This window comes from Plecotus auritus (assembly GCF_963455305.1).
Source record: "Plecotus auritus genome assembly, chromosome: 1".
Classification (NCBI taxonomy): Eukaryota; Metazoa; Chordata; class Mammalia; order Chiroptera; family Vespertilionidae; genus Plecotus; species Plecotus auritus.
In genome coordinates, this window is record NC_137770.1 from 172,084,683 (window position 1) to 172,112,413 (window position 27,731).

General features: G+C 41.6%; 1 protein-coding gene across 4 annotated transcripts in view; it reads right to left on the reverse strand.

The window, feature by feature from the left end:
• Positions 1-949: 949 nt before the first annotated feature.
• NPNT (nephronectin) overlaps positions 950-27,731 on the reverse strand; it is an 85,005-nt gene continuing 58,223 nt past the window's right edge. For 3 of the 4 annotated variants that reach the window (XM_080662752.1, XM_080662753.1, XM_080662751.1), the window contains 4 exons: positions 15,945-16,031; positions 14,400-14,498; positions 5,269-5,525; positions 950-3,677 (listed from right to left, as the gene is read on the reverse strand). In XM_080662752.1, coding sequence (XP_080518878.1) covers positions 3,567-3,677; positions 5,269-5,525; positions 14,400-14,498; positions 15,945-16,031 — 554 coding nt within the window. In that variant the 3' untranslated portion in view covers positions 950-3,566. The remainder of the gene's footprint in view (positions 3,678-5,268; positions 5,526-14,399; positions 14,499-15,944; positions 16,032-27,731) is intronic. The other variant, XM_080662754.1, reaches the window with a different exon arrangement.

The window sequence follows — 27,731 nt, forward strand, 5'->3', positions numbered from 1 at the left end:
TGTCAATTAGTTTATTTTCAATATTATTTTATATTGGTTTCAGGTATACAGCACAGTGGTTAGACCAGGGGTGGGCAAACTTTTTGACTCGAGGGCCACAATGGGTTCTTAAACTGGACTGGAGGGCCAGAACAAAAGCATGGATGGAGTGTTTGTGTGAACTAATATAAATTCAAAGTAAAGGAGCGGAGGGGAGAGCAAGAGAACCGGATAGAACAGCCGGATCCGGCCCGCGGGCCGTAGTTTGCCCAAGGCTGGGTTAGACAGTCATATACTTTATAAAGTGTTCTCCCCAATATTCCCAGTACCCTCCTGGCACCATACATAGCTATCATAATATTATTTTTAAATTAACATATTCAAAAAACATAAGCTTTCTCAGATCTCCTAAGAATAAGAAGGATCTCTGAGATAAGGGAACTTTAGTTTTTCTTTACCTTTTGCTTAAAGTTTGTGTTTATTCAAAACTTAAGTGTCCTAACTGCTAGTATTGGAAAGAAAGAAGCCATTTAACCATATTCTCTATAATTTTGTAGGAGAACAGACTTTTAATCTTGCATCTCATTAATTTTTTCTTTATAGTTTTCTCCATTAGAAAAGGTTGTTGGGAATATGAATGTCATAAATTAATAAAATCAACACTAGTATAAAGGCTTTTCATATAATTTACATATATTTATATATTTATTTATAGCTTATACCACTTTTCCATAAAAAAAAATTGAGGCAAATGTTTACAACTAATGAGATATAAGAAAACCAAAGTAATTTGCTAAGGTATGACATGTGTTATATGAACTGATTACTTTCTCTGTCCATGTTGCTGAATGACCTCATATTTTATAACCTAGAAAGCATAATAATGTAGGCAATAATCTTTGTCCCCAATCAGGCAAGCAGTAAATATTTTCCCAATAAAAAATAACTCAAAACAATAAGAAATAACCGGTATTATTAACAGTGTTTTTATTTACAAAGAATTATTTTTATTTGGCTGTTTGGAAAACCACTAACATTTTTCACTTTAGAAAACATTAAATAATAAACAAGATGTTATACAGTACTTTGGATAACTTCTTCCATCAGTTTAGTGCAATGCATTATTGGCACCTACAAGTGAAATTTTCAATTATTTTCCCCTTTCATCTTCAGTTGTGCAGTTATATGACCCAAAAGGAAAAGAATCATTAAGAAGAGCTCTAAAGCCATATTTGCTGGCCCCTACTCAAAGGCTCACTGATTTATCCTCCCCTGCTGCCCTGCCTCCACCAAGTTAAATGACAAAAGGTATTATAGGTATACTATAATAGGCATACTATTATACCTATTGTTCAAAAAACCCATTACCACTGTGGAACTTGGGAGATTCAATTGATAAAGAGAAAGTGAATTATACAAATTAGGTGAAGGAAAAGGCCTGGCAATTGTGTTGGGCATGTGCTCTGTATCAGTAGCCAAGTTAAGTTGTCACACACATTGCAGAGAGAGTGCACCAGTTAAAGTCTCGTAAACTGTGTTCTTTGCTATGGTCTTTAAAAATCTGAAGTATCAGCCATTGAGCAAGTGAAAGGGTTATACCTTTTTCAAGAAAAAAACAAAACACATTAGGACACAGAAATGCTAAAACATCTGCCTATTATACTCTCTTTTTGGAATAAAATATATATATATGTTTTTTTTTTCTTTTTTGTTTTAATACTGCTAGGTTTGCCATAAAGGGAAAGCTCAGAATTTGGTGGGCTTGTCCCCTTTTGATTCCTCTCCATTAGAAGCCAAAGAGGGAAATGCCTAAATTAAACCCTGGCCTAGTTCAAATTACTTAGTCTGGAGATTTTCACTACACAGTAATAGGAGCAAAACATATTTTGGGAGATTGTGTAATCTATTACTCTTTCTTAAACATCCTTAACCACCTTAAATAGACAAAGTTTTATCTAATTTTTTTAAAGCCTCTGAGATAGAGACACTCCTTTATAAGGGATTTTCGGATTCTATTTTAACAACTGTCCCTGCCAGAAAGTGCTCCCTCATACTCTGGTCTAAGCCTGCTTCCTCTTGTTCTATTCTTAGTGCATGTGGAGAACAGCTGGCCACCATCCTCTCTGCACCAACCCTTCATGCACTGGAAAACCAGCAATGGTTTGCCCCTCAGTCTTCTCTTCTCCAGGCTGAATAGTCCCAGTTCCTTTAATTTTTCATCACAGATCTTTTTTTCCAACCCTTTAATCATATTTGTGATTCCTGGCAAAAACAGCAGAAAATATTTTGATTTCTTAATCAGAAGTGAGGAAAAGTCTCAGTAGTAAGCTGCATTTTAAAAGTGATATTCTTTTTAATATAAAGTTAAAAAATGCGAGGAAATATATTAGTTGAGGGTCCTTAGATCTCAGAATTCCAATCCTGTCCCGTTGCTCTAGTGTGTGAGTGAGTCCTATTCCAGCACATTCCATACCTCAAAGCCTCCGTACCCAGGCTGACATGGTAGCACATAAGCTGTGAGCTAGACCTGCCTATTCCAGGGTAGCTGCTCCCCGTTCTCCTCAGCCTGCTTCCACAAACAGAATCCTTCCTCTGAAACAGCAGGGACTTTCTCCAAGGTCTTGCCGGTTAGCAAAGAGAACCGTGTTATTCTGGGAAGCCGTCCGCTTTTAAGTGTAGTGAGAAACAGTGCGGGTTGCACTAGTATATGCTAATGGAAGCTTCCTGTCTATCTAAATAGTTTCCTCTCCTTTGTAGGGATCAAACTCAAGGTATTTAAAACATTCATCCCTCCACTGCCACAACCTGACACCAATTCCAAATTTCTCTTGCTACCGATAAAAGGTCATAGGACTGGACAACATTTCACCGTGTAGTTTTAATTCAAGAGATCACAAGCTGCCTTTTCCCTTGCAATTGGAGTCTGTAAATATCAGGAACACGCAACTGCGTCATATCAACAGCACATTTACACAAAACACAATACCACTAACAAGGAATTACGTGCCCACTTACATAATTGTCTTTAAAAGAAAAATACAGATAACAAGAATAAATGCATCTTGCTATGTTACACACCCTTCTTTCATAAAGTGAATGGCAGTAAAAGAGTTCAGGTCAGGCCAGAGCTAACAGTGAAGAGGAGAAACAAAGTTCGCAAGCACATTGTACAGCATATCTTAGGGGAAGTCAATACTACTCGTGGCACAACACTGAACAGATAACAGGATGGCCATCTGCACACATTTCTTTTGAAAATGTCTCCCGTACTTTGCTACAAGGAACACCTTATCACTAGGATGAAGGATGGCATGGGTCACCCATGCTGAAGGCCAGTTCCTAAAAGAGCCACGGGATGTAGGTAGCACCCACAGACAGCTTGCATGTATCTAACAAATGCCCCTTCTGTTTCAAAGGGAGTGTCACTGTCCATTCGGATTGCACAAAAGCAGGCCAACAAGATGGGAGTCAACAACCAGACTTTTTCTGACCCACTAACCCAGTCTTCTCCTAGGCCTGATAGAAGGGAGGAGAAGACAGGCGGTGAAGATTAGAAAAAGAAGAGGGAGCAACATAGGAGTTCATTGCTAGTTGCGGAGTTGCTGGCGTTCTTCATAGCAGTGGCCTCTTTTCAAGCTCACATCATCCAATCCAATCTCCCCGGTGTGACCACGCCTCTTTTCACCTTTGAAGATGACCTAGGGAGAGAACGCACACACTGGTCAAGCCTCCTCTGCCCTTCCCCAGGCCTGCTCATTCAGTAAAATAAAGGCAAACTTCCTCCAGTTCTAAATAGTGAACTTACTTAACAGAAGGCAAGACTAGAGAACAGTGTCACCTGAGGCCTGCATTCTTGTAGAAACGGAAATCCCCAGGAAACTGTTCATCAGACCACGTTACTCAGAACCAGTTGCCCTTTAAAAGCCACACTACACTATAGGCTGCTTCTGTCAACGATTACCAAGGTCAGAAGTAAAAAGACTGTGATGGCATGCAGAGGTGCAGACATAGAGCCAAAGTCTAAAAGATCACAGCCATGCAGCCTCCTCTGATGCTGCCTACCTCCTCCACTGGGCTCATACGGCTTGGCTACCAAATGGAATAGAAGCCAACACCATAACCCCGTGCTCGGCAAACTGCGGCTCGTGAGCCACATGCTGCCCTTTGGCCCCTTGAGTGTGGCTCTTCCACAAAATACCACGGCCTGGGCGAGTCTATTTTGAAGAAGTGGCATTAGAAGAAGTTTAGAGAAGGTGGCTCTCAAAAGAAATTTCAATCGTTGTACTGTTGATATTTTGCTCTGTTGACTAATGAGTTTGCCGACCACTGCCATAACCCATCATTGCATTGTTCTACTTATGCCCAAACCAAGAACTTCCACTATTCTTGTGTTTTACCTTTGATAGCATCCTTGCTACTTTTCAAAACAAATGAAATCTGTCTATGCTGTGATTTGAAATGATTTATCTTTTTATTTCTCTAAAAAAAATATATTTTTTTTTTATTAAGAAAATTTTTTCAGAAAAAATCGGAGTAACATACAATTTAAGACTCTGGTAAAAGCTGTATTAATGAAGCCTACCTTTTCTTTCTAAAAAGAGTTTACAGAAACTATACCTACAAGCATAGACACAGAATCTCCTCAGAGTAACAGTTTTAGAAGCAGCAACGTAAAGAAGACACGTCCCAAATAAGTTATTTCGGTGAGGTGTTACAAATCACCTCATTGCTACATGTGACTTGGTTTCTTAGGATAAAATTTATATATTCAATCAAGCTTTCCCACATCCTGTCCTGAGCAGAACAATATCTTTCAAGTCTATTGCTCTGGGTCCCACCCAAAGCTGCTTAATTATGCTCTCTCAGGCAAAGAGGGAAAAATGGAGTTTAAAGAAACATTTTGGAAAAAAGCACTTTAGGGTAACTCATGGTGGTCAGAGTTTGAAGTGTAAAGAAGGAAAGGAAAAGCAAGAAGAGTTAAGCTCAGCACCCCTGCCTTTTGAAGTTTCTCTTAACATTTTTACTTTACTCATTTTCTTCAATAAAAGTAGGGGATCTACCCTAGGGTGGGGAGAGTGGTGGTGGTCATAGGTTATCATGAAGAATGTAATAAGAAGCAAAAAGTGATTCAAGAAAGAGACAAGGAATGGAGTTGTCATGCCCAGAAAAAAAAACACCACACACACGGAACTGTCTGAGCCTGAGTTACTAAGTAGAACAATTTGGACCCCAGGGTTCTCCTATGAAAGGAAAACCTCCAGGGTCCACGTCCTTTGCGGTTCTACTTACGCTCTTGATGTCAGCCCCTCGCAGGGTGATCTGTGTTTGCCTCCAGCCATGGCCACCATTTCTTCCCCACAGGGCTGCTCCGTGGGCCCCCTGTTTTCTCACAAACACCTGGAGTGCGCCGGAGTGCAGCCCAGTGACCCTGTGCCTGAACGACAGGCACAGGTCCCCCGAATGCATGAGGTGGCCCAGAGGTAGCACCAGGCGAGCGGCTTTCCCGCCGGGGCCCTTGGCTGCAGAGACTGCCAGGTACTGTCCACCTGCAATGGGAAAGCAGGGCCGTGTGTGTACGTATGACATCCCTTTCTATCGCAAACAGTATGGACAGTTTTAATCCACTTCAAAGTCATTTGTAAAGAAACCCAGGTTATTGCAGGAGAACACTATGCCTTATTTCTATGCCTGTCTCAGATTCCATGGTTTTGTGTTTACAGAAAACACTCGCCCATTGTGCTTACGGAGAGGACACGTTATGCCAAGGACACACAAGAATAAATAATCCTAACACTGCAACTACTTCCAGTGGAATAGGATCAGACACACACAGGCATGCACAAACACACACACTTTCACCCCCTCCTGGTCCTCCTCGGGTTATGATTATGTTGTCAAGCTGGCTGGCTGATTAGGTGGTTGACGCAAGTTGCCAGGAAGAATTTTTCTACATGGATAATTAACCTCCAGGCAGTAGAGCAGATGTGGTTTAAAGGGCATTAAATCTGTTTATTATCTCTTCTCCCTATTTTTATTTATTTATTAACTCTAGAGAGAAAACAGCCCTTTAATAATGCCAGAGCTTGCCCTGGCCGGTGTGACTCAGTGGGTTGAGCATTATCCTGTGCACCAAGAGGTCGTCGGTTTGATTCCCAGTCAGGGCACATGCCCAGGGTTGCGGGCTTGATCCCCGCGGGGGTGCTGTGTAGGAGGCAGTGGGCCAGTGTTTCTCTGTCTCACTGATGTTTCATCTCTCCTTCTCCCTTCCTCTCTAAAATCAATCCTATGTAATAAAAGGCTAATATGCAAATCGACCGAATGGCAGAACAACTGGTCACTATGACATGCACTGACCACCAGGGGGCAGATGCTCAATGCAGGAGCTGGCCCCTGGTGGTCAGTATGCTTCGAAGCCAGGCTCACAGCTGGCGAGCACAGCGGTGGTGGCACGAGCCTCTCCTGCCTCTGCAGCAGCACTAAGGATGTCTGACAGACGGCTTAGGCCCTGTGGGAAGCCGGCCTAAGCCGTCAGTCAGACATCCTCCAAGGGCTCTCAGACTGCGAGACAGCACAGGCCAGGCTGAGGGACCTCCCCATCCAGTGCATGAATTTCGTGCACCGGGCCTCTAATAAAAACATATTTAAAACAAACTAAACTAAACAAAACAACAACAAAAAGCCAGAGCTTGCTATGCTTCTCACACTGGAGTGCAGCTCACCCCAGGAAGATGCAGAGGTGTTCTGGAAACCCTCCACTTCCTGAAACATCAGCTTTACTTAAAGATAAGCAGTTTACAATGTGTTATATAATAAGTATATAGTAAATAGAATGTAATATATACATTTCTAATTACATGTACATGAACACAAAGTGTTAATAAAAACTGTCACTTTGGGCGGACACGTTGTCCTCAGATCCTTGGGGCCATAGAGCGTGCCTCTCCATTGTTAGAGGGATTGCAATCAGGGGGAAAGTTTGAGCAGCAGTGAGTGGGGGGAAAGCTGCTTCTCAAGAGAGGGAAAGTTACAAGCAGTATTTGAAGCTCCATCCAAGTACAAATGACATTCCTCTCAGGCTGTTTAATTGGAGCCAACTGAAAACACACTGTGCTTCAGCACTGATTTATCCACAGGAAACTGTGGTATGAATGCTGAACACATGTGTCTATTTTGGTAGAAACCCCACTTATTTTTCAATGAAAAGACAACCACTTATTTTTACGCTTAATCTGTATCAGAGATGCTGAAGTTTGGGGTGTCCTCCTATTTGTCAAGTGACTACTCCTCTCCCATGTGCTCTCTGAGCAGCGGCAGCACCAGCAGGTGATGTCTGGGCCCGTATTCTGTACCAGGCTGTGCTGAGTGCTACTGGGGCATCTCATGAACCCTGAAGGCTTGTTTTACAGATGCAGAGTTAGGGCTTTGAGGTGAGGTCATCCAAGGTGTCACCCAGTGAGGGGCAAAGTGAAGGTTTGAGTTCAGAACTGTCTGAACCCCGTATCCAGCACCTGCTGCCCTCAGGTTGGATCACTGGCATGCCAGCTTCTCTCCCCCAGGAGACAGCAGAACCCATCATTGCCCCAAACCACCCCAGGGCATCCCTAGCACATGGTAGGAGTGTAACGCCATCTGTTGAATAAATGATGTTCTAAGAAGACAGAAGGAAAAAACCTGTAAAGAAATGGGTCCTTGAGTCATATACTTGACTCACCACCAACAAACACAATTTCTTTTTTTTTTTTTTAAATATATTTTATTGATTTTTTACAGAGAGGAAGGAAGAGTGATAGATAGTCAGAAACATCGATGAGAGAGAAACATCGATCAGCTGCCTCCTGCACACCTCCCACTGGGATGTGCCTGCAACCAAGCCACATGCCCTTGACCGGAATCGAACCCGGGACCCTTCAGTCCGCAGGCTGACGCTCTATCCACTGAGCCAAACCGGTTTTGGCAAACACAATTTCTTAATCTCCATCCAACCCCGCCGCCCCCATTAATCCAAATGGTATTTTAGGCCAAAATATTTAGATGAATTTTAAATGTCTCCCCATAAGTCAGCTTTTGAATCGTCACAGGTATTTTGCTTAAGACTAAGATATAAGGTTATTACAGTTAAACCTGCAAGTTTTAAGAAAACAAGGATTATCTTAAGTCTCTGTGGAATGTATACTAACATGACTGCCAGACGCTGCCTGCGAATAAGACAGCCTAGCAAATTACAGCGGCCTAATAGAGTCAAATAATCTTTTTTAGAGGCACTTAAAACCCTACCGTGTTAAATATGAGCAGAGGCTGCCGTGGCTCTCCCTCCATGGAGCTGCTCTGTGAACATTTCTGCAGTGTTATAACGTATGTTTTTTTCATAAATATATCAGCCATTTTTCTATGACAAATACAGATATTTTTCATAGCTGTATGTCATTAATAATTTAGCCAGTTTTTTACTGAAGGACATTTAAGTTGTTTCCAGATTTTCACACTTAAGATAATACTATAAAATAGTAAGACAAGCAAAAAAAAAGAAAAATTTGCAACACATGAAATAGGACTAAGTTTCCTTTTCACATAAAGAGCTTAAAAACCAATAATAAAAAGAACGCAAAAGAAAAATAAAAAGCATCTCAGAAAAAAAGACTTTTAAAATGTAAAAAAATGGTCAGCTTTTCACAATAAAATAAATTAACATTAAAATGAGATGACTTTCTACCAATAAGCTTGGAAAAGGTTTTAAAAAGTAGTTTAATAAGATCTGTGTTGGGGGTGGTCCTTAAATATTGTTTGGGGGAGTTATAAATTGCTATAACCCGTATGAAGGGCATCTCAGTAAAATCTATCAAAATTCAAAATGCAACTTCCCTTTGATTTGGCATTCCACATCTAAGATAAGATGTATTCACACATGTCTGAAAGGATATGTGTATAAGGTTTTCACTGCAGTATTGTCTAAAAAACCGGAAGACTGGAAACAACGGAAATGTTCCTCAGTGGGTGGCTGGTTAAACACAAGGGAACATCTAAGGAATAATGGAGTAACCGTCATTAGTAAGAATGAGGGTGTTCTGTATGTTCTGATACAGGACAATCTTCAACAACAATGGCTAATGCTATTTTAATGGTAACTCGGGGACAGGCACTGCTTTCAATACGTTGAATAGATACTGTTGATTATCCTCGGTTAAGTAATGTGCTCAAGGTCAGAGCTAGTAAGCTGGGGTACTGGGTTTCAGCCCAGACATTCTGTCTTTCAAGTCCTTGTTCTTCATGTCAACTCTTAGCATAATATCATTAAGTGACAAAAGCAAGATACGTAAGAGGGAGCTTTGTGGTTGTGTGGACAACTGTATCTCTGGAAAGATAACCAAGAAACTGGTTGTATCTGGGAGGGTAACTGAGAGCCAGGGCTGGAAGGCAGCTTGCATCTTCACTGTGGATTTATTTTTCCGTTTACAATATTCCAAAATAATGCTTTTTAATACTGCACCAGACATGCTTGTTCATACACGCTGGCATGCTTGTTACATATTTAAGTGAATTCCTTGCAGTTAGCAGTAGCAGACAGGGCACTGAGTCAGCTGCCTTTAACCCTTGATCCCCAGTGATCAGGGTTCCAGGAAAAGGGCCTCAGGTGCAGCCTTGACATCTATGGAGAAGGGTGTGCCTTCAGGGCCACCACTACATGCCTGCTGTGAATAACCACATCTGTTGAAAACACAACTTTCCATTCCTTAGAGCAGTGGTTTCCAATATGGGGCACATGCCCCACAGGGGGCAATTTGATTTTTAAGGGGGGCAATTCAAGAATGAGTTATTAACAGTGAGTTTTTTGCATTTCTTATGGTTCTAGGGGCCTCATATACAGTATATCTATAAATATAAAAGCCTAAGCGGCCAGCTGGCTGGTAGCTATGATGCACACTGACCACCAGGGGGCAGATGCTCAACCCAGGAGCAAAAACCACAGGCATGGAAACAGACTAATGAATCTCAGAGGGGAGGGGGGAGGGGGGAGGGCAGGAAGAGATTAACCAAAGATCTTTTATGCATACTAGAGGCCCAGTGGGATCCCTCGGCCTGGTCTGTGGGGATCGGGCTGAAACTGGCTCTCCAACATCCCCCAAGGGGTCCTGGATGACGAAAGGGTTCAGGCCAGGCCGCAGACCAGGCCGAGGGACTCCACTGGTGCACGAATCCATGCACTGGGCCTCTAGTAAATATATATTATGACATATTTATGCATTTCAGTTCTCTTTATATGTTTTAAAACTTTATTTGCTATTTTTTCATATCACTTCATATTATTTTTTTTAAAAAGTTCTTAGTGATTTCTTCCTCAGTACTTCAACTATCCTTTCGTTCTTTTATTTTTCTCTTTCATGGATGCCATGTTCTTTGGAAGCTTGTTTAGAACAAGTTAAAGAACTTTTAGGCTTCTTCCATGTGAATAGGAGTTTACTTTTTGAATAATAAGAATTATATGTCACAGGGTGGGGGGAGGCGGTAATCAGGATTTTAGAGATGTTTAGGTGGGGCATGGCCAAGAAAAGGTTAGGAACCACTGCTTTAGAGGAATGTATTAATTTCGCTATCTCACAATTAAGTTTAAGATTGAATGTGATAAACACAATCCAATGAGCTCAAGGGAGGGCAGCTAGCAAATGCAATTATTTTACAGCTGTTTCTCAAAGTTGTAAATTTATTTGAGAATTTTCTTTTCTTGGAGATATTAACATAAAAGAATATTTGCATTTCTGGGTCTTGGATAAGAAATGCATATTAAAATCAGTCCTAACTGTGGAAATCCAAACATGTGTTCCTTTTTAAATGGTATAATCTAGATAGAAACAATTTAGAAACAGCTAGCTTGGTAATTAGAGAATTCACAGATAGAATTCATTAAATTGCTTATATTTATATACATACAACCTTACCTAAACATCCTAGAAGAAAAATAGCATTCTTCATTAAGAAGATTAAGTAGTATTTCTCCATCAGTATTTGGTTAGAATTCCCCACCACAGTCTAAAAAGCCCATCTGCAATGCCACCTTGATATATGCCATGCACTCCTAACCCTCTTCCAACCCTCTGCCCTCCTTCGGCCTCCTGTCCATTTTCCAAGCTGGAGCCCTGCTGCTCACTGCTCTCCTGTGGATTACCTGGGCATTCCATTCTCAGCCAGAGGCTCTCAGAGCTGGTGTAAGAGGTTTTCTAACCCAATGCTTATCCAGTGCTCAAAACATCTTGCCATACGTTACCACCAACCAAGAGCTCCTTAGACAACAGCCTGAGCTCCTTTTAAACAGCCCTGACTATGGGGAAGTTCTGTAGAGAGTGAGCCAAAGTCCCTCTCTCTGTAGTTGTCACCTACTGATCTGACTTCCATCCCTTTGTGGTCACAGAGCCATGGTGATAGACATTGTCAGTCAAGTACAAAGGCAGCCCCGTTCCACTGTTTCTTCTCCAGGCTAAACACTCTGGTCCCTTCCCCTGCTCTTGCACAGGCTTTGGGACCCCTGTCCATCCAGGTCTTTCTGAATTACCGACACTTATCTCTATTCTTCTTAGACCAGAAAGAACCCACCAAAATGGATTTTCCATTCTGAAAAACAAAACAAAACAAAACAAAACAAAAAAAAAACCACACACAAAAAAACCCCACCATATTTCTTGGGATATGACCCAACTTTTTGGCAATAAAAACACAGGGTTCAGTGCTCGCTTCAGCAGCTCATATACTAAAGTTGGAACGATATAGAGAAGATTAGCATGGCCTCTGTACAAGGATGACATGCAAATTTGTGAAGCGTTCCATATGAAACACACACACACACAGGATTCACTCATTGATTTCATCACCCACTAAAATTCTAAAGTCTTGCACACTTATTGCTAAGGCACTTCTTCCCCTCCCACGGCTGCGTCACTGGCTTCTAAACCATGAGCCCTACTTTGTATTCATCCCCATTAGATTTCACCCTCTTAAATGAGACCCGCTGGTCTAATGTTGTGGAGCTGGTGTGTCAGAACAGCTCCACACTTTCTCCTCTGGCTTCACGCCATCCAGTTTGGGAAGTATGCCTTCAATATCCAAATTCAACAGCCAGTTCATCCAAGTCATTGGTAAAACCCTGGAGCCACCCCAGGAGATCACGCACACTTCCACAGGAGCCACCCAGGCACACCGGCAGCCACCACTGCCTTTCCATTGGTTCTGTGCTATCACAGCCAAATCACCGTTTCCAACTTTTTTTTTTTTTTGCCTGCCATTTTAATTTCCAATCCTCTTCTCATTTTTCTATCAGAGGGCAAGTGGAATTTGGGTCACAACAAGCTTAAACATTTACCTATGAGATAAATAATAAAAAATGTTGGAAAGTACTAAATTGGTTCTATAATATGGTATTGAAATTCTAAAAATCAAGTATTTTACTATCTACATAGACTATCTACATAGATGTGTAATGAATTCTTTTGAGTTTATTTAGCATAAACTACTCTCTTCAGTGTACTTTACTTGAAAGGGTTATCCATTATGACCATGAACATGCATGGCTGCTAACGATCCTTCCTTTGGTAGCAAACGACTTCACGTCAGCGGTCAGTTGACTCCACAGGCCTGAGATCTGCTCATGGACCATGTGCACTACCATAGGAGACAGAGGCCAGTCTGTGGGGGAGTGAAGACCCCAGAACACTGCTGGCCGTTCCGGACACTGAACTGCCTCGGAGGCTGCGTGGGCAGCACAGAGAGGTCTGGATGTGAAGTCCGTTCTTTTGCTCCGTGGACTTAGGAAATTTATGCACACTCTGGGCCTCAGTATTTTCTTTGTGAAATAAAAACAATATTTAACCTGCTTCACAGGGTGGATAAAAGGATATTAAATAAAATTAATGAAATGATGAATGACTCAAGACTGTGGTAGGTATTAATTAAATGTTGGTTTCTTTCTAATTCACATATATATGTGACATTAATAATACTAATGTTGTCCTAATAGTCATAGGGATGTAAAGTACAGCATAGGGAATATAGTCAGTAATATAATAACTGTGTATGGTGCCAGGTGAATACTTGAATTATCAGGGTGATCACTTTGTAAATTATGTAACTGTCTACCATGGCGCTATAGCCTTAAACTAATGTAAAATAATATTTGGCAACTGTAATTAAAAAATAACATTAAAAATGTATAATAATATTGTCCTGCTCACAGTTAAACTTCAATGAATGGGAGAGCTAACGGGAGAGTGAGAGGGACTGCTTTGTGTGTATACATGCACGTCATGAAAATAATAGCTAAAAGAAATCTAAAAAACCCATTTGAATTTATATTCATATTTTTAAAAGCTTACCTCAAATTTTCGTTGTTCAATATTTGTCTAGTATTTTAATCTTAGGGGATTTAATGAAATATTTTAGACTAATATTTTAATACCTTTCTACTTACGATGTGCATCAAGGATTAGCGCCAGAGGTATCCCCAAGGAACTTGTTAGAAAGGCATCAAAATCTACATTTTCACAAGGCCCCCAGCTGATTTGTACAAATGCTGAAGTTTGAGAATAACTGGCTTAACAGAGCATATCCTCTTGAGTTAACTTTTGTGTGTTTTCTGTTCTTCTATATAATACTTGGAATGGTATTTAACAACTAGGCTTTTAATTAACAACATCCTTTTTAGTTAATGATATACTTTTTCTTCACATATTGTCCCTTTTATTTCTAAATCTAGAATCAGAAATATAAAAAGAAGTTGAACTCCTCATCCTTTCATTAAGTTGACATCATCCATAAAAGATTCAATTACTGAGGGGAGGAAAAAAACCAACAATATGTAGCTTTGCTTCCTGGAACAAGACAACAAAACATCTTGCAAGTACTAAAACTTTAGATTAGTAGGAAGTGTGCAATTTAAAAGCCTGTTAATTTTCCAAGGAACTATGTCTAAATCCATCTTACTATAAGAACATCCTTTGGCGGAATAAATAATGGTAACTATAACTCCAGCATCCAAGTTAGATTGACATTTTTTCAGAGAGGTATTCACAACTTCACAGAAATTTCAGGCTCCTTCAACTATGTCTCAAATCTTAAAAAAGTGACAAACTACATGATTGAGAAAACAACCAAGAACTACTACCATGGCTGATGTACTTCTTTTATGCTTGGGAATGGGGCACAAGTAAATTGAAAATTATAAGTTAGAATAAGCCCACGTGTTTTACTTACCAAGCCTTTTAATGAACTACTCGCCTTCCCATAATATAATTCTAGTTGACAGCTAACAAATGGACTTTGAATGCTGGACAAGATCTCTCTTTACCTCTTAGGGATGTGTTACAGTGCCCTTGACTAGCAGAACTGGGCCTTCCAAGGGGATCAACCTGAAATGGGTCCTAGACTTAAAGTGGGCTTACCTGCTGGATCCCTCACTGGTTCCCAGTGCAAGTCACTGTCTTTCTCCCTGATCCATCCACAAAGTCCATGGTCAAAACTGCAACTATGTATCAGGACACCTGCAAGGGAATGACCAGAAAGACGAGTAAACCACAATGCACAACAGAAACGCCCTTGTTAACAAGGTTATCGGTACAAGTGTTCTCTCCTATCTTCACTTCACTAACCCACCAGAACTTCTTTCCAGGAGATCAAAAGGGAATCACACGAATCCCTTCTCAGCACAATTGTGCCTGTGTGCTCAGCCGTAAAAAACACAGCACACAAATGTTGCCAATTATGACCTTTTACATCATCACTTAAAAATATTATTTCCTCCTCATAGCTTATATTAAATGCTGCTTTAATATATATATGTACACACACACACACACACACAAACACTGAATGGCCAGATTATGATCTCTGAATGCATAATAATCTGCCCACTCAGTGCATATCCTATATAATAAAAGGCTAATATGCAAATTGTCCCCTCGACCAGGAGTTCAACCAGCAGGCAGGCCGGCCAACTGCCCATGTCCCCTCCCCCTGGCCAGGCTGGCTAGACCCCACCCATGCACGAATTCATGCACCGGGCCTCTAATATATATATACTGAGTGGCCAGATTATTATGATCTCTGAACGCATAATAATCTGGCCACTCAGTGTATATACTATATAATAAAAAGCTAATATGCAAATTGTCCCCTTGACCAGGAGTTCAACCAGCAGGCAGGCTGGCCAACCACCATGTCCCAGGCTGGCCAAACCCCACCCATGCACGAATTCATGCACTGGGCCTCTAATATATATACATACACATACACACACACACACGCACACACACACACACGCACACACACAGAGTGGCCAGATTATTATGTGTTCAGAGATCATAATAATCTGGCCACTCAGTGTATGTGTGTATATATATATATTAGTATATAATTTTTTTAAAAGATAATGATGACTTGTCCTAGACAGTTTGGTTCAGTGGATAAAACATCAGCCCACAGACTGAAGGGTCCTGGGTTTGATTCCAGTTAAGAGCATGTACCTTGGTTGCAGGCTCAATCCCTGATCCTGGTCAGGGTGTGTGCAGGAGGCAACCAATCAATGTGTCTCTCTGCCTGTCTCTCCCCCTCCCTTAGACTCTCTCTAAAAAAATCAATGGCAAAATGTTCTAGGGTGAGGATTAACAAAACAAAAAATAATAATGATGACTTAATTACTTGTGCCCAACTGATATAACAGCAGAGGAAACCAAGTTGGAAAAAAAAAAGGATCTATAATTTTCCTAGGTGTAACCTAACAATCTATAATTTAAAAATTATTTTCATGAAATGGAGGAAAACAATAAAATGTCATTATAACAGTAATAAGAATATAAGTGTCTTGGGGTGGTAAATACATCATACAATATACAGATGATACATTGTAGAATTGTACACCTGAAACCTATATAATTTTATTAACCAATGTCAGCCCAATAAATTCAATTTTAAATAAAATAAGTATCTACCTGGATCATCCCTTGCTTCATCATCTGCACTGACTCCTCTTTCAATTTCAAATATTTCAAACAAATCATTTGAAGGGTGCCGTGGAACTGTAAGAGACAGAGAGAGGTTTTGATAAAAGGGCAATGACTTTAACAAGGGGCAGGAGAGAAAGACCTGGGCATCCACTCATCTGGAAGAACCCAAAACTTTTCATCACACTTCACATGAAGAGTCAGGAAGTTTGTTCTGCAGTGATGTATACTGTAACATTTATCTGTGTGCAAATAAAAACTGGTTTTCACAAGTTTTTAAATTTCAACACAAAAACACATTCAAAGGTTTTCATCTGGAAAAAACATTTTATTAGTAAAAGAGCTACTAATTTCGAGTAAAATATTCATCTCCATGAAATTCAAAATTGTGTCTCTATAAAAGATACACTGCGAACACTAGGTTGAGGATGTTTTGATGGAAATGCCTGCCAGTGGGGTGAGTGGTTTGGTTTTCTAACCACAGCACCCCCTCCCCTCCATGAGCTCTGCACACTGGTGCAGGCTCATCTGGATTTCTTACCAGGGCTGGCCTTGCTTAGGCGGGGGCCCTGGCTCCTTTAAGATAAAATCCAAAGGCCTTGGTGCAGCATTCACAGCTCCTTCTTCCCCCCACCCCACCCCACAGTGCCCCCACCCCACCCCACCCCACCCCACCGTGCCCAAACATGCCATTCATTTTCAGTCTCTGACTGTCCCGAGCTTGGGAGGCTCTTCCTGCTAATTAACCTGCCAAACTTCCCTCTTCCTTCATTGCCCAGTGTAAATACCTTCCTTCATTGCCCAGTGTAAATATCACTGTCTGGGTGAAAACTTTCATGCCCCGGGCAAATAAATCCCCCACGCCCCCCTGTAGTTCAGACTCCTCTTTCTACACCTCTATTCCATTTTTTTTCATAGACTTGCAGTTATTTACACACACATGTGTGTCTGTCCCGCTGCTAATCTCTGAGGTCCTGGAGGACATCAATCATGTTTTATTCATGCGGCATTTCCGGGGCCTGACCTGGTGACAGGCACTCAGTAAGTGTTTACTGAACAAATGTGAAGATCTTGTCAAGAAACCCATGCACTCTGACAACTCTTCCTCACTGAAACAAGTGGGACAGAGCTTAATTATCCACTTTTAAAAACATGGATTCATTTAAATAATTAGTTGCTTGTTCTTTTAACGTTTATTTGACTACCACCCATATGCCAAGCACTGTGGGAGGCCAAGCAGACGGGGAGAAAGGGGTGAGCCAGTTCAACAAGGACCTGGCCCTCATGGAGCCTGCACTCGAATGAGAGAGGCAGACAAACTCGAAGACCAATGAATACCACAATTCTCAGCGTTGAAAAGGGCCAGGAAGGAAAACACCCGATGACGTCATGGAGAGTGACAGGTGGGAATGGGGGTGTGGGAATGGGGGTGGTGGTGGAGAGGAATTCTTGGCCAAAGACCAGAGAATACTCCCTTTTCTTTGACAGAATTTAAATTAATTAGCTCTATTTTTATAAGGCAGGGAGTGAAAGATGTAGAACACCAGGGAACACACATTAGTCAAAAGGGTTCTTTTTTGACAATGTTCCTATTATTTTTAGCAACAATTTCAAAAATTAATAATCTCGTAATATTTACACTGATTTTCTAAAAGCTTATTGCTTTGATTTTTTTCTCTGTTTCAAAAGCCAGACAGTAAATCGCCCTCACCTTCTGCCTCACACACTCACATATAAGCAGCATGTGAAGAATAAAGAAGAGAAGCTAGTTCACAGACAAGCTCTAGGGACACTACCTGATCACAGGTGCTCTGGGGTGAGGCAAATGCCCTCCCTCTTGTACACCCAGATGACTGACAGCAATGACATCCAATTATAGTGTTCCTTTCCTTGTTGAGGCTCTGAGAAGGAGACTGTCCACTAGAAATACTACAAAGTTGTAGGCAATCACAATTCATTTCTCATGACAGAGAAAGTTAGAAAAAACTCTATTAGGACCACCATTTCTTTGTTTCCTTAATCTTGTTGTAACTTATACAAATTATCTCTGGATTGGAATTAGTCCAATCTTAAGGTACCATATTTTAGGGGCATTCTGATGCTTTGTCAGCTCCCTTTTTTCCAGATGAAAGCCTGTCAGATGGCAAGAAGTCTAGATGGATGGGGGAGGACCTCTCCAAGGTTTCCTGGTGCAGGAGGACTGCTTTACGAAGGGGGATCAAGTAGGTCCTCTCTGAGGAAGCACCATTTGGATGGAGGGAGGAAGAACATGGAACCTTCCAAGCAAAGTGTTGGAGTAGGAGAAGAGGGAGCATTTCAGGCCTCAAGGACAAAAAAAGCGCTCAGAATAGTTGGAGAAACGTGTTCTCAGTGGCCAGAGCAGTGGTTCTCAACCTTCCTAATGCCGCGACCCTTTAATACAGTTCCTCATGTTGTGGTGACCCCCAATCATAAAATTATTTTCATTGCTACTTCATAACTGTAATTTTGCTATTGTTAATAAATCGTAATGTAAATATCAGTGTTTTCCGATGGTCTTAGGCTCTACAGCAGCGGTTCTCAACCTGTGGGTCTCTGTAGCTGAACCATTAATTCTCAAAATTAGAATGGTATGATTTTAGAGATAGAAAAGGATCAGAGAAATCTAACAATACCATTCCTCTAGCATCTTTTTGTCCATCCTCCCCCCTCTATTCCATCCACATGCTAATGCAGTCAATCAAGGAAGTGAGCATCCCCTAGGTCCCTGGTGCTGGGCTAAGAGCTTGTTGTGAAGCAAAGAGCATGCTTTTGCCTTCAGAGGATCTACGGTCCAGATGTAAAGGCAGACACCTAACAATTTCCCCAGGTAATGAGTGCTTTAAAAGTGAGGTAGGGGAAGTTCTGTGATCATGGGGGGTGAGGTGAAAGGGGAGCTAGCAGGAGGAGGACGGATGCGTGAAAACCTCCGAGAGGTGATGCCTATACAGGGCATGAAGGATGAGTTCCTGTGAGCTGGCACCCTAAAGAGTGAAGGTGTGTGGGACTGAATGCTCATTAGAGCTGGAAAGGTCACAGGGGAAGAAGGGTGCCACATGAATGAACCTGGAGATGCAGGCAGACTGTGCAGGGCCTTTTAAAGCTTTGTAAGATTTGGGACTGTATTCTGGTAGAAACCGGGAGCCTCTGGAAGACTTTTACACAGGAGTGCCAAGGTGAGGTCCACCATTCTGGCTGCAGCATGTGGAATGAACAGGGGGAGAGGATCTCAGAGGGCAGTTAAGACCAACATTAACTAAAGAATTCATCTTGAAAACATTTCCTCAACATTTTCCTTCCATTGGTCAATGTTTCACCTACTCAAAATATCCCATGCCCATTGCTTCTTACAACCTTCTGTCTGAACTAAAAGAAAGGAGGTGTTCAGGCATGGGAGGAAGGAGCCAGGTGGATAAAGACCTGGTGGGACTGGGTTTAGGGGTCCAGGATGCTTCCCTAACGCCTGGGGAGCCCTGGGGCCTGTGAGAGGATCAGCCACCCAAATCATAAGGAAACTTCTTAAAAAGAAAGTCTGACTCACTGTTTTCTATTAAACATATTTTCCCCAGGAATATGATAATTTTAATATATAACCTGAGTTCATAAATGAGGTCTCCCAGATAGTCAACTGTATATTTTACCCAAAAAGCACTAAGAGTAAGCACAGCGGAGTAAGTGTAAATATTATCATACACACCTCCCATGGCCAGCCCTCTCCCAAAGGGTAACTACAACAAAGTGTAAACCATAGTTAGTGAAGGTAGATTTGCAAATTCTGTTTAGTGCTTGGGTGGCTCCCCTGACATGACCCAGGCCAGTTCTGGCATTTTTTGTTGAACTAAAAGGGTCAAGATAACAATGTCTGAAATTCTACCCTTGTAGGTTTAGTTCATTGAAGGAGAATGGTGCACATGGAACTTTTCTAATGTTCTGAAGGCTTGTTCTGGTGGCAAAAACGGGGGTTTTTTTAGACTACAGCATGGGGGTGAATGACAAGGATTTTATGAGGCAGCCTTTCCTCCCCTCCCCTCCACTCTCCTCTCCCACGTCATCCCACCTCTTCCCCCCCTGCCCCTCCCCACCACCCTCAATCTGCATTACAGTTTTAAATGACCTGAGAGAAGCAAACAAAAGGATTGGAAACAAGTTTCTAAAATTTCCTTAACCACTTTAGAGAAAATTCTTTGCTACCTCCTGATTACAAGGAAAAAAGGAGAGGGTTGCTGGGCTCCACAGAAATAAGTTCTTGTTTGCCAGAGCTTTCATCCCACAGGAAGGATCTAAAAAGTTCACACGACACCTCTGGGGGAAAGGTACATAGCAGAGCTGGGAAAATTAAATCTCTGGTGAAAGGTGGAACACAGACACAGCTACTCCATAATAAGCCCAGTTTTTGTGACGCACCTATTTCTCCTTTAAATCAAGTTTCAGAACAACTTCAACCCTGCCCAGGAGAACAGGAACAGGATGTCTGAAAGATGGCTCCTCTGTAGGTGTGACCACATGGATGGTAATACAACTTTTCCAGATTAAGAGTACTTCACAAGTTTTGTGCTCTTTCTCTCTTCTAAGCCAAAAGAATCCCTAAAAGTTAGGCTCTGTCAGGACTAATTCCCGCACACCTGAACCCCAAGAGGTCTGCTGGGACCTGGTGCAGCATGATCACCTAGGGGGGTCACAGAAGCCCATGGACTGTGGGAGACAGGTGTCAATGCCCTAGGCCAAAAATCACTTTAAAGGAAGAAAGGGAGCTTTTATTTCTGATATTTGTCAGACCCATCATGTAAATTTCCCTTGTAGACTTTGTCTCTGAAAAGGCTATTTGCACAGCAAAGCAATTGAGGCAAGGCTGTCTCTAACATTACAACTGTTCAACCAGGTACTTTCACACCTAAACAAAACAGGAGAGTCCAATTATTTGGTCACAGGAAAGGATATATGAAGTCGCAGCTTTCTATTTTCATTTTGTCTGTTCACCTAATAGCCTGCACTTGCAAATCAACTTGTTTCAAAGGGATCTGGTTAGCCAAAAATAATAAAATTGTAATGAACCATAACAGAAAGCATCAGAAAAATATAAACATTGAGGGCCAGAACACAAAATGGGGCTGTATTTTTCTGAGGTAAGCAGGCAATGCTATCATTACCATATAAATGAATTTTTTTTTAAAAAAAAATCTGACTTCTGCCTTTGGTCACAGTCGCCAAGGACTCAATTTATACTTTCCAGAGAGAACTATTTTTTTTTTTCTTCACCAGACGCCATACGATCCAATTAAAATGTAAATCAAACATCTTGAAAACTTTCAGAATTCACAGCACCAGATCCTGACCTGTAAACATTGACAACTCACTCCTTCAAAACACTAGCAGAAATGTCATCTTCAGGGAGATGTCAGGCATCTCCTCGGGGTCTCTGTAGGCCTTGCTGTTTACTAGAAACCAAACTAGTTTGAAGACCTCTTCACCCCTCGGCAGAAACAATATTTTTACTCATCACCACAGAGACTCAGAAGAGAGACCATATTTCCATGACTGAGAACAATGTGATCTCAGCAGCCACATACTCAGATCTGTTGACGGGAAATGAGAGAAAGAACCTGTGCACAGCTTGCAGCAAAGCAGCACTCAGGTAGAAAGGAAACAGTCTCCTTCCTCCTACAGGACACCTGGAATGTCGGCACATACTCCTGATCTAGAATAACAAAAACAGTGAGTGTGCTGTGTGCTATGTGCTGTGGCCACTCATAAGAGCACCTGGTCCATATTACATTATATCCTACTAGAGGCCTGGTGCACGTGATTTGTGCACTGGAGGGGGGCGTGGCCTGTGGGGATCGCCCACTGTGGGAGCACCGCTCAAATCGATCAGCTGAGCGGCTGTGGATGCGCCCTCTGAGTGGCTGCTCCAGTGGCTGTAGACCTGCCCTCTGAGTGGCTGCTCCAGTGGCTGTAGACCTGCCCTCTGAGTGGCTGCTCATCCAGGTCAGCTGAACGGCTGTGGATGCGCCCTCTGAGTGGCTGCTCCAGTGGCTGTAGACCTGCCCTCTGAGTGGCTGCTCATCCTGGTCAGCTGAGTGGCTGCTCCCACTGTGGGAGTGCACTGACCACCAGGGAGCAGCTCCTGTATTGAGCGTCTGCTCCCTGGTGGTCAGTGCACGTCATAGCGACTGGTCAACTGGTCATTCTGGTCGTTCTGCCGTTTGGTCACTGGGCTTTTATTATATAGGAAAATCTTCATCTGCAACACTTTTCTTCTTGACTTTCGATGAGCCAGATGCCGCATGCTACATTTCAGGCACGGTTGTTATGTTTTAAACGCCCCACATCGGGCTGATTCTGTCTCTATTGAGGACAGGGTTCTGCTGGCCTAGAGCTGCCATTATGGCTCTCAGGGCCCTGCTACCAAAGTGTGGTCGGCAGTATGACCTGTGAGCTTGCTAGACATGCAGAATCGCAGGTCCTACTACAGCCTCACCAGGTGGGTTTTCATTTTCACAGGATCCCGTGTTTCTTGGGCACACAGTGCTGACTGAGCAGAACTTCCCTAGACAGTCTGCTGTAGTAAATGTATTGGAGAGATTAGGAATCTACATTTTAGATAAGCATAAGTTACCGTGGTTCAAAGAAACTATGCCAACACTCAAAAAAATTGCTTCCTGGGCCAAGTGATATTGTATTCCTTGCAATAATCTGAGCTTTTTAGCTAAAACTGGGCATACCTGACACACTTGATGGTTAAAAAAAAAAAAAAAAAAAAGTGAAAGGTTAAAAATAGAAGTTAATAAAACCTTGCATGAATTTTTAAAAACACTGTGCTCTAAATAAATTTAGCATGATTAAGAATTAGAATCTACTGGGGTTCTTTGTAAAAACACACAGCACACTGCTGGAGAAAGCAGGATTTGAGTACCACTGGCCCCTCTGCCGAGGAATTACTGCTCTGAGGTACTGTGACTAATGACAGTGGGGACGAAGTGATTAAAAAACACAACTTGCGGATAACAAAAAGACAGTGAAATCACCCCAAATATCACAAACTGGATAGATCCATGGTTACCATTTTGGGCTCTTTTCTTCCAAACTTTTACATTCATTCAGGTAGATATAGGTATGCATTTTATACCCCAAAGGGGTCAACGGTATATACACTTCTGTGTGTTCTTTTCACTTAACATTTTTATAACATGGGTATTTTCCCAACTCATTAAATATTTTTCAAACAACATCACTACATAATATTTCATTATCTTGCTACACTAAAATGTATTTTCCCCTATCTTCCTTTATTTCAGGTTCTACATAAAGTGTTTCTTCTTGCCTGGCTGGTGTTGCTCAGTGATTGAGCTTTGACCTATGAACCAGGAGGTCACAGTTTTGATTCCCTGTCAGGGCACATGCCCAGATTTTGGGCTCAATCCCCAGTAGGGAGTGTGCAGGAGGCAGCCAATCAATGATTCTCTCTCATCATTAATGTTTCTACCTCTCTCCCCCTTCTTCTCTGAAACCAATAAAAATATATTTTAAGGTGTTTCTTCTTTTCTTTGCTCTGGGATAGATCCTACCTGCTCTGATACCAGATTTTTGTCTTTGGTTCTTGGTCTCCAACTTTTTTGCAGCCCCTTGCAGCATACCTCTGGTGTCCAGGCAGGCATACCACAGATTAAATGGGCTTTTCTTGCCCTGTGTCTGCCTAGCACCTTTCTGTCCTTCCAACTCCACCCCTCCAGAAGGCTCTTCCAGAGGCCAAGACAACCCACTGGTCTCAGAAACCGTGCAAATGAACACCTATGGGAGAGGACTCTTCAGTTTTGTGGAGAGTGGTCTCTACACTTCTTAGTTCGGCTCAGCCTGACCTGAAGTTGGTGACAATGAACTCTAATCCCAACAGTTATATAATACCCATGACATGCCACTCCGAGAGAGTCACAAGACCCTTAGCATACTGAGAAGTCCTACAGTTAACAAACCTATTGAAGTTTACTAAACCTAGGATCTCTCAAATTCAATTGACCTCAGAACTTCTTTAGCATACACCTGCATAATATCCCAGAGAACTAATATTCAATCACACACACTTGGAGAAGCACTGGTCTGTCCCATACGTGAAAGAACAAGAATCTCGTGTTATCTGGGAACTGCAGAGTTGCCCAGTCAGGTCTACAGGGTGACCTCTGCAAATGCATCTGATTATAATTCTATTTACACAATTTTAAAGACCGAGGGTCACTCGAGTTGGAATTATTTAAAAAATACATGGAGGGGGTCAATGGGGGGAAAAGGTGGGCATCTGTAATACTTTCAACAATAAATATTTTTGTAAAAAAAGAATACAAGAATATCACTTATAGGTTAGAGCAGTGGTCAGCAAACTCATTAGTCAACAGAGCCAAATATCAACAGTACAACGATTAAAATTTCTTTTGAGAGCCGAAAACCGACTTCTGCGCATGGGCCACAAAGTTTCAATCGCACTGTCCGTGCACGCCCGCACATGGTATTTTGTGGAAGAGCCACACTCAAGGGGCCAAAGAGCCGCATGTGGCTCATGAGCTGCAGTTTGCCGACCACTGGGTTAGAGGAATACAAATACCCTTCCCATTTCTTCTGTACTCTGCTTTGCTTAGTTGTAATTTCTTCTATTATCCATTCAAAAGAATAAAATTATCTTGTTTTGTGCATTTGATTGAAAATCAGAGAAGGAAAAGTGTAAAAATTATTTCCCTGCACTTCTCCAAATCAACTAAAGATGTTTTAACAAGTAAAAAAATACATGCTTCATGTTTCATATCACACATAAATGGTTATTTCCTTAATCACATATTATGTAAATGTTCCCCATCATAGTTATTCCTATAAAATACAGCAATATTTTATATTTCATAGTAATTAATAATTAACAAATACTTTTACTTGTATTAAGTTTGATCCCTGAAACCACTCAATGTGAATGTAATTCTAAGAATACTAACTCAATTATACAGATGAGAAAATTGAGATGGAAAGCTTAGTAACTTATACAAAGTCACTTAATTCATAAATAATAGGGGTGAGAATCAAAACTAGATCTTCTGATTCATTGTATTCCTTGCCTGGCACTAGTTTAAAACCCTCAGCTTCAAATGCCTCAGCCTTATTTTCATATTCCCTTTCAAAGCCTTTTCACTTTTACTCAACATCATGCTTAAAATTGTAGAGTATGTTTGAGTTAAGAGTTTTCTAGACATAGTTTCTTTTCAATGTCAATATTACTAGTAAGCTGAAATAACTCTGATGATCTGAGGAGTGACTATCAAATCAACAAGTTAAATTTAGCTAGTTCAAGCATATGAAGGATTTACTTAGATTAAAAACATAGAATCCAATATAAAATTCCATTCAACAAATATTTTTGAGCACCTACTGTGTACCAGAGGCACCATATGATTGTTTGAGGGGAAAACATCTGGGGGTTAAACCGGTTTAAAAAGGTTCCCCCTGCAATCAATATTGGGTCAAATCTGACCATTATGTATCTTCGGGCCCCAAAGAGTGTTCCTTGAATCATGGAGTGTGAGGTCAGGTGAGAGTGACCAACTGTGTACCTGACAGTACTGAAGAAAACTGAGACAGAAATTAATTTCATGACTGACAGAGGGATTGGGGGGTGAGGGGGTTGGGTGAAAAAAGAGAAGGGATTAAAAATCTGTATTGGTAGTTATACAATAGTTACAGAAATGTAAAGTACAGCATAGGGATTGTAGTCAATATTATCGTAGTAACAATATATGGGGCCAGATGGGTACTTGAAATATTGGGGGGGGGGGGGGCAACCACTCTGTAAAGTACATGACTGTCTAACCAGCATGCTGTACACCTGAAACTAATACAGAATAATGTGGAATGTAAACTGAAATTGAAAAAAAAACCAAACACCATAAAATTGAATAAATAAATGAAGGTAATAATATCTATTTTTTTAAAATCCACTGAATAGAATGACAATCTTCAAAAAGAAGAAAGGGATGGAGGGAAAAGGAGGTAGGAAGGGAGGGGGGGGAAAGGGAAAAAAATACTGGAAGCACAATAAAACATCTCTCCATAGTATAAAAATAAGTAACAATCAGAAAAGAATATATTTTTTAAATTCTTAAAATATAGATTAATGTGTTACATTAAACTAGGTTTTGTATGGAAAATTTGATTATATGATGATTATTTTAGTTTAAAAAGTTATGAGTGATCAATCTATTCATTGATCACTTTGTTCCACAAATAGTGTTGAAGTGCCAATTACTATGTAGCAGGCATTATGCTAGGTTCTGGAAATGTACCAATGAACAAAATAGAAAAAGATCCTTTCTTCAAAAGCTTATATTCTAGTAAGGAAAGACAAAATAGACATTATAAATAAGTACACAATACAGTATATTAAAAGGTGATTTAAAGTAAGTACAGTGGAGAGAGATCACTTGTGCTGGTGGTGGCTGAGGAGGTCACAATGTTGAATGGGGCGGAGGGGGGGGGGGGTCAGGGTAGCCTCACTGTTAGGTTGAGATTTGATAAAGAGGAGAGAGAGTGGGTCCAGCTGATAGCTGAGGGCATTGGGTTCCAGGAAGAGGGAAGAGCTGGAGTCAGAGTCCCAGCTGAGAGAAGTTTGAGGAATGGCAGCAGGAGGCTAGCGAGGAGTGAGGAAGGCAGAGAGTGCTAGGCGATGAGATAGATCGTTTAGGACTTTGTAAGACACTGGCAGCACTTGAGTTCTTCCTGAACTAAGTGGTGCTAATGCAGAACTGTGAACAATGACATCTTATTTAACTTTTAAAAGCTCACTCTGGCTGCTGAATTGAGAAGCGACCACAGAGGAGCAAAGATGGAAGCAGGGAAAAGCTGGAAGATGATTGCAGTGCAGGTCCGCAGTTGCTCCCCATAATTCTGAAATCCAAAAGCTGTTTCTATAGCTGATTAGGTGGCAAAACTAACCTACACTTCACCTAACCTTGAGGATTTTAGTTGCCAGTTATTGTGAGTATTCATGTGTTTCACTGTAGAAACATCAACATGCATCATTATATCATGTACAGCATATGCAGCTTATTCTCTAAAATCTGGAAAAAAGTTGTATGCCACAACTCATCTGGATGAAGGAGGTTAGACCTAGACTCTAGGGGAGGGATGGCGTGGGCCAGGGGGGTAGCATTGGAGATGGCATGCAGTGGCCACAATCTACACTAATAAAAGAGAAAGATTCAAATTGACCGTACCTGCGTGACGCCCACCAGCTAATCAGGAGTGAATATGCAAATTAACCCAACAAAGGTGGCGGGTTAATTTGCATACACAGGTGCTGAGTGGCTGGGGGTGGGACGCTGGCATCATCGCCATAGCAACGATGCAGGTGTTCGCACTGCCCCAGCCGCTCCGGACCTCTGGGCAGCATGGGAAGGCGGAAAGGTGGTTCCAGCCAGAATGAAGGCAGAAAGGTGGCTCCAGGTCGGAGTGAAGGTGGAAAGGCGGCTCTGGTTGGAGCAAAGGCGATGCCGGCAGCTAGGGGAAGGAAAGCCCATTCTTGCACGAATCTTCATGCATCGGGCGTCTAGTCCATATATATAAAACCCTAATATGCAAGTAGACCAAATGGCGCAACAACCGAGCAACCAGTCTCTATGATGTGTACTGACCACCAGGGAGCATGCATGGAACATGGCGGGCATTGGCTGCATGGTGGAGCAGGTGAGCAGGGGTGACAGACCATGGCAGGGCTCTGGTCACTGTCAT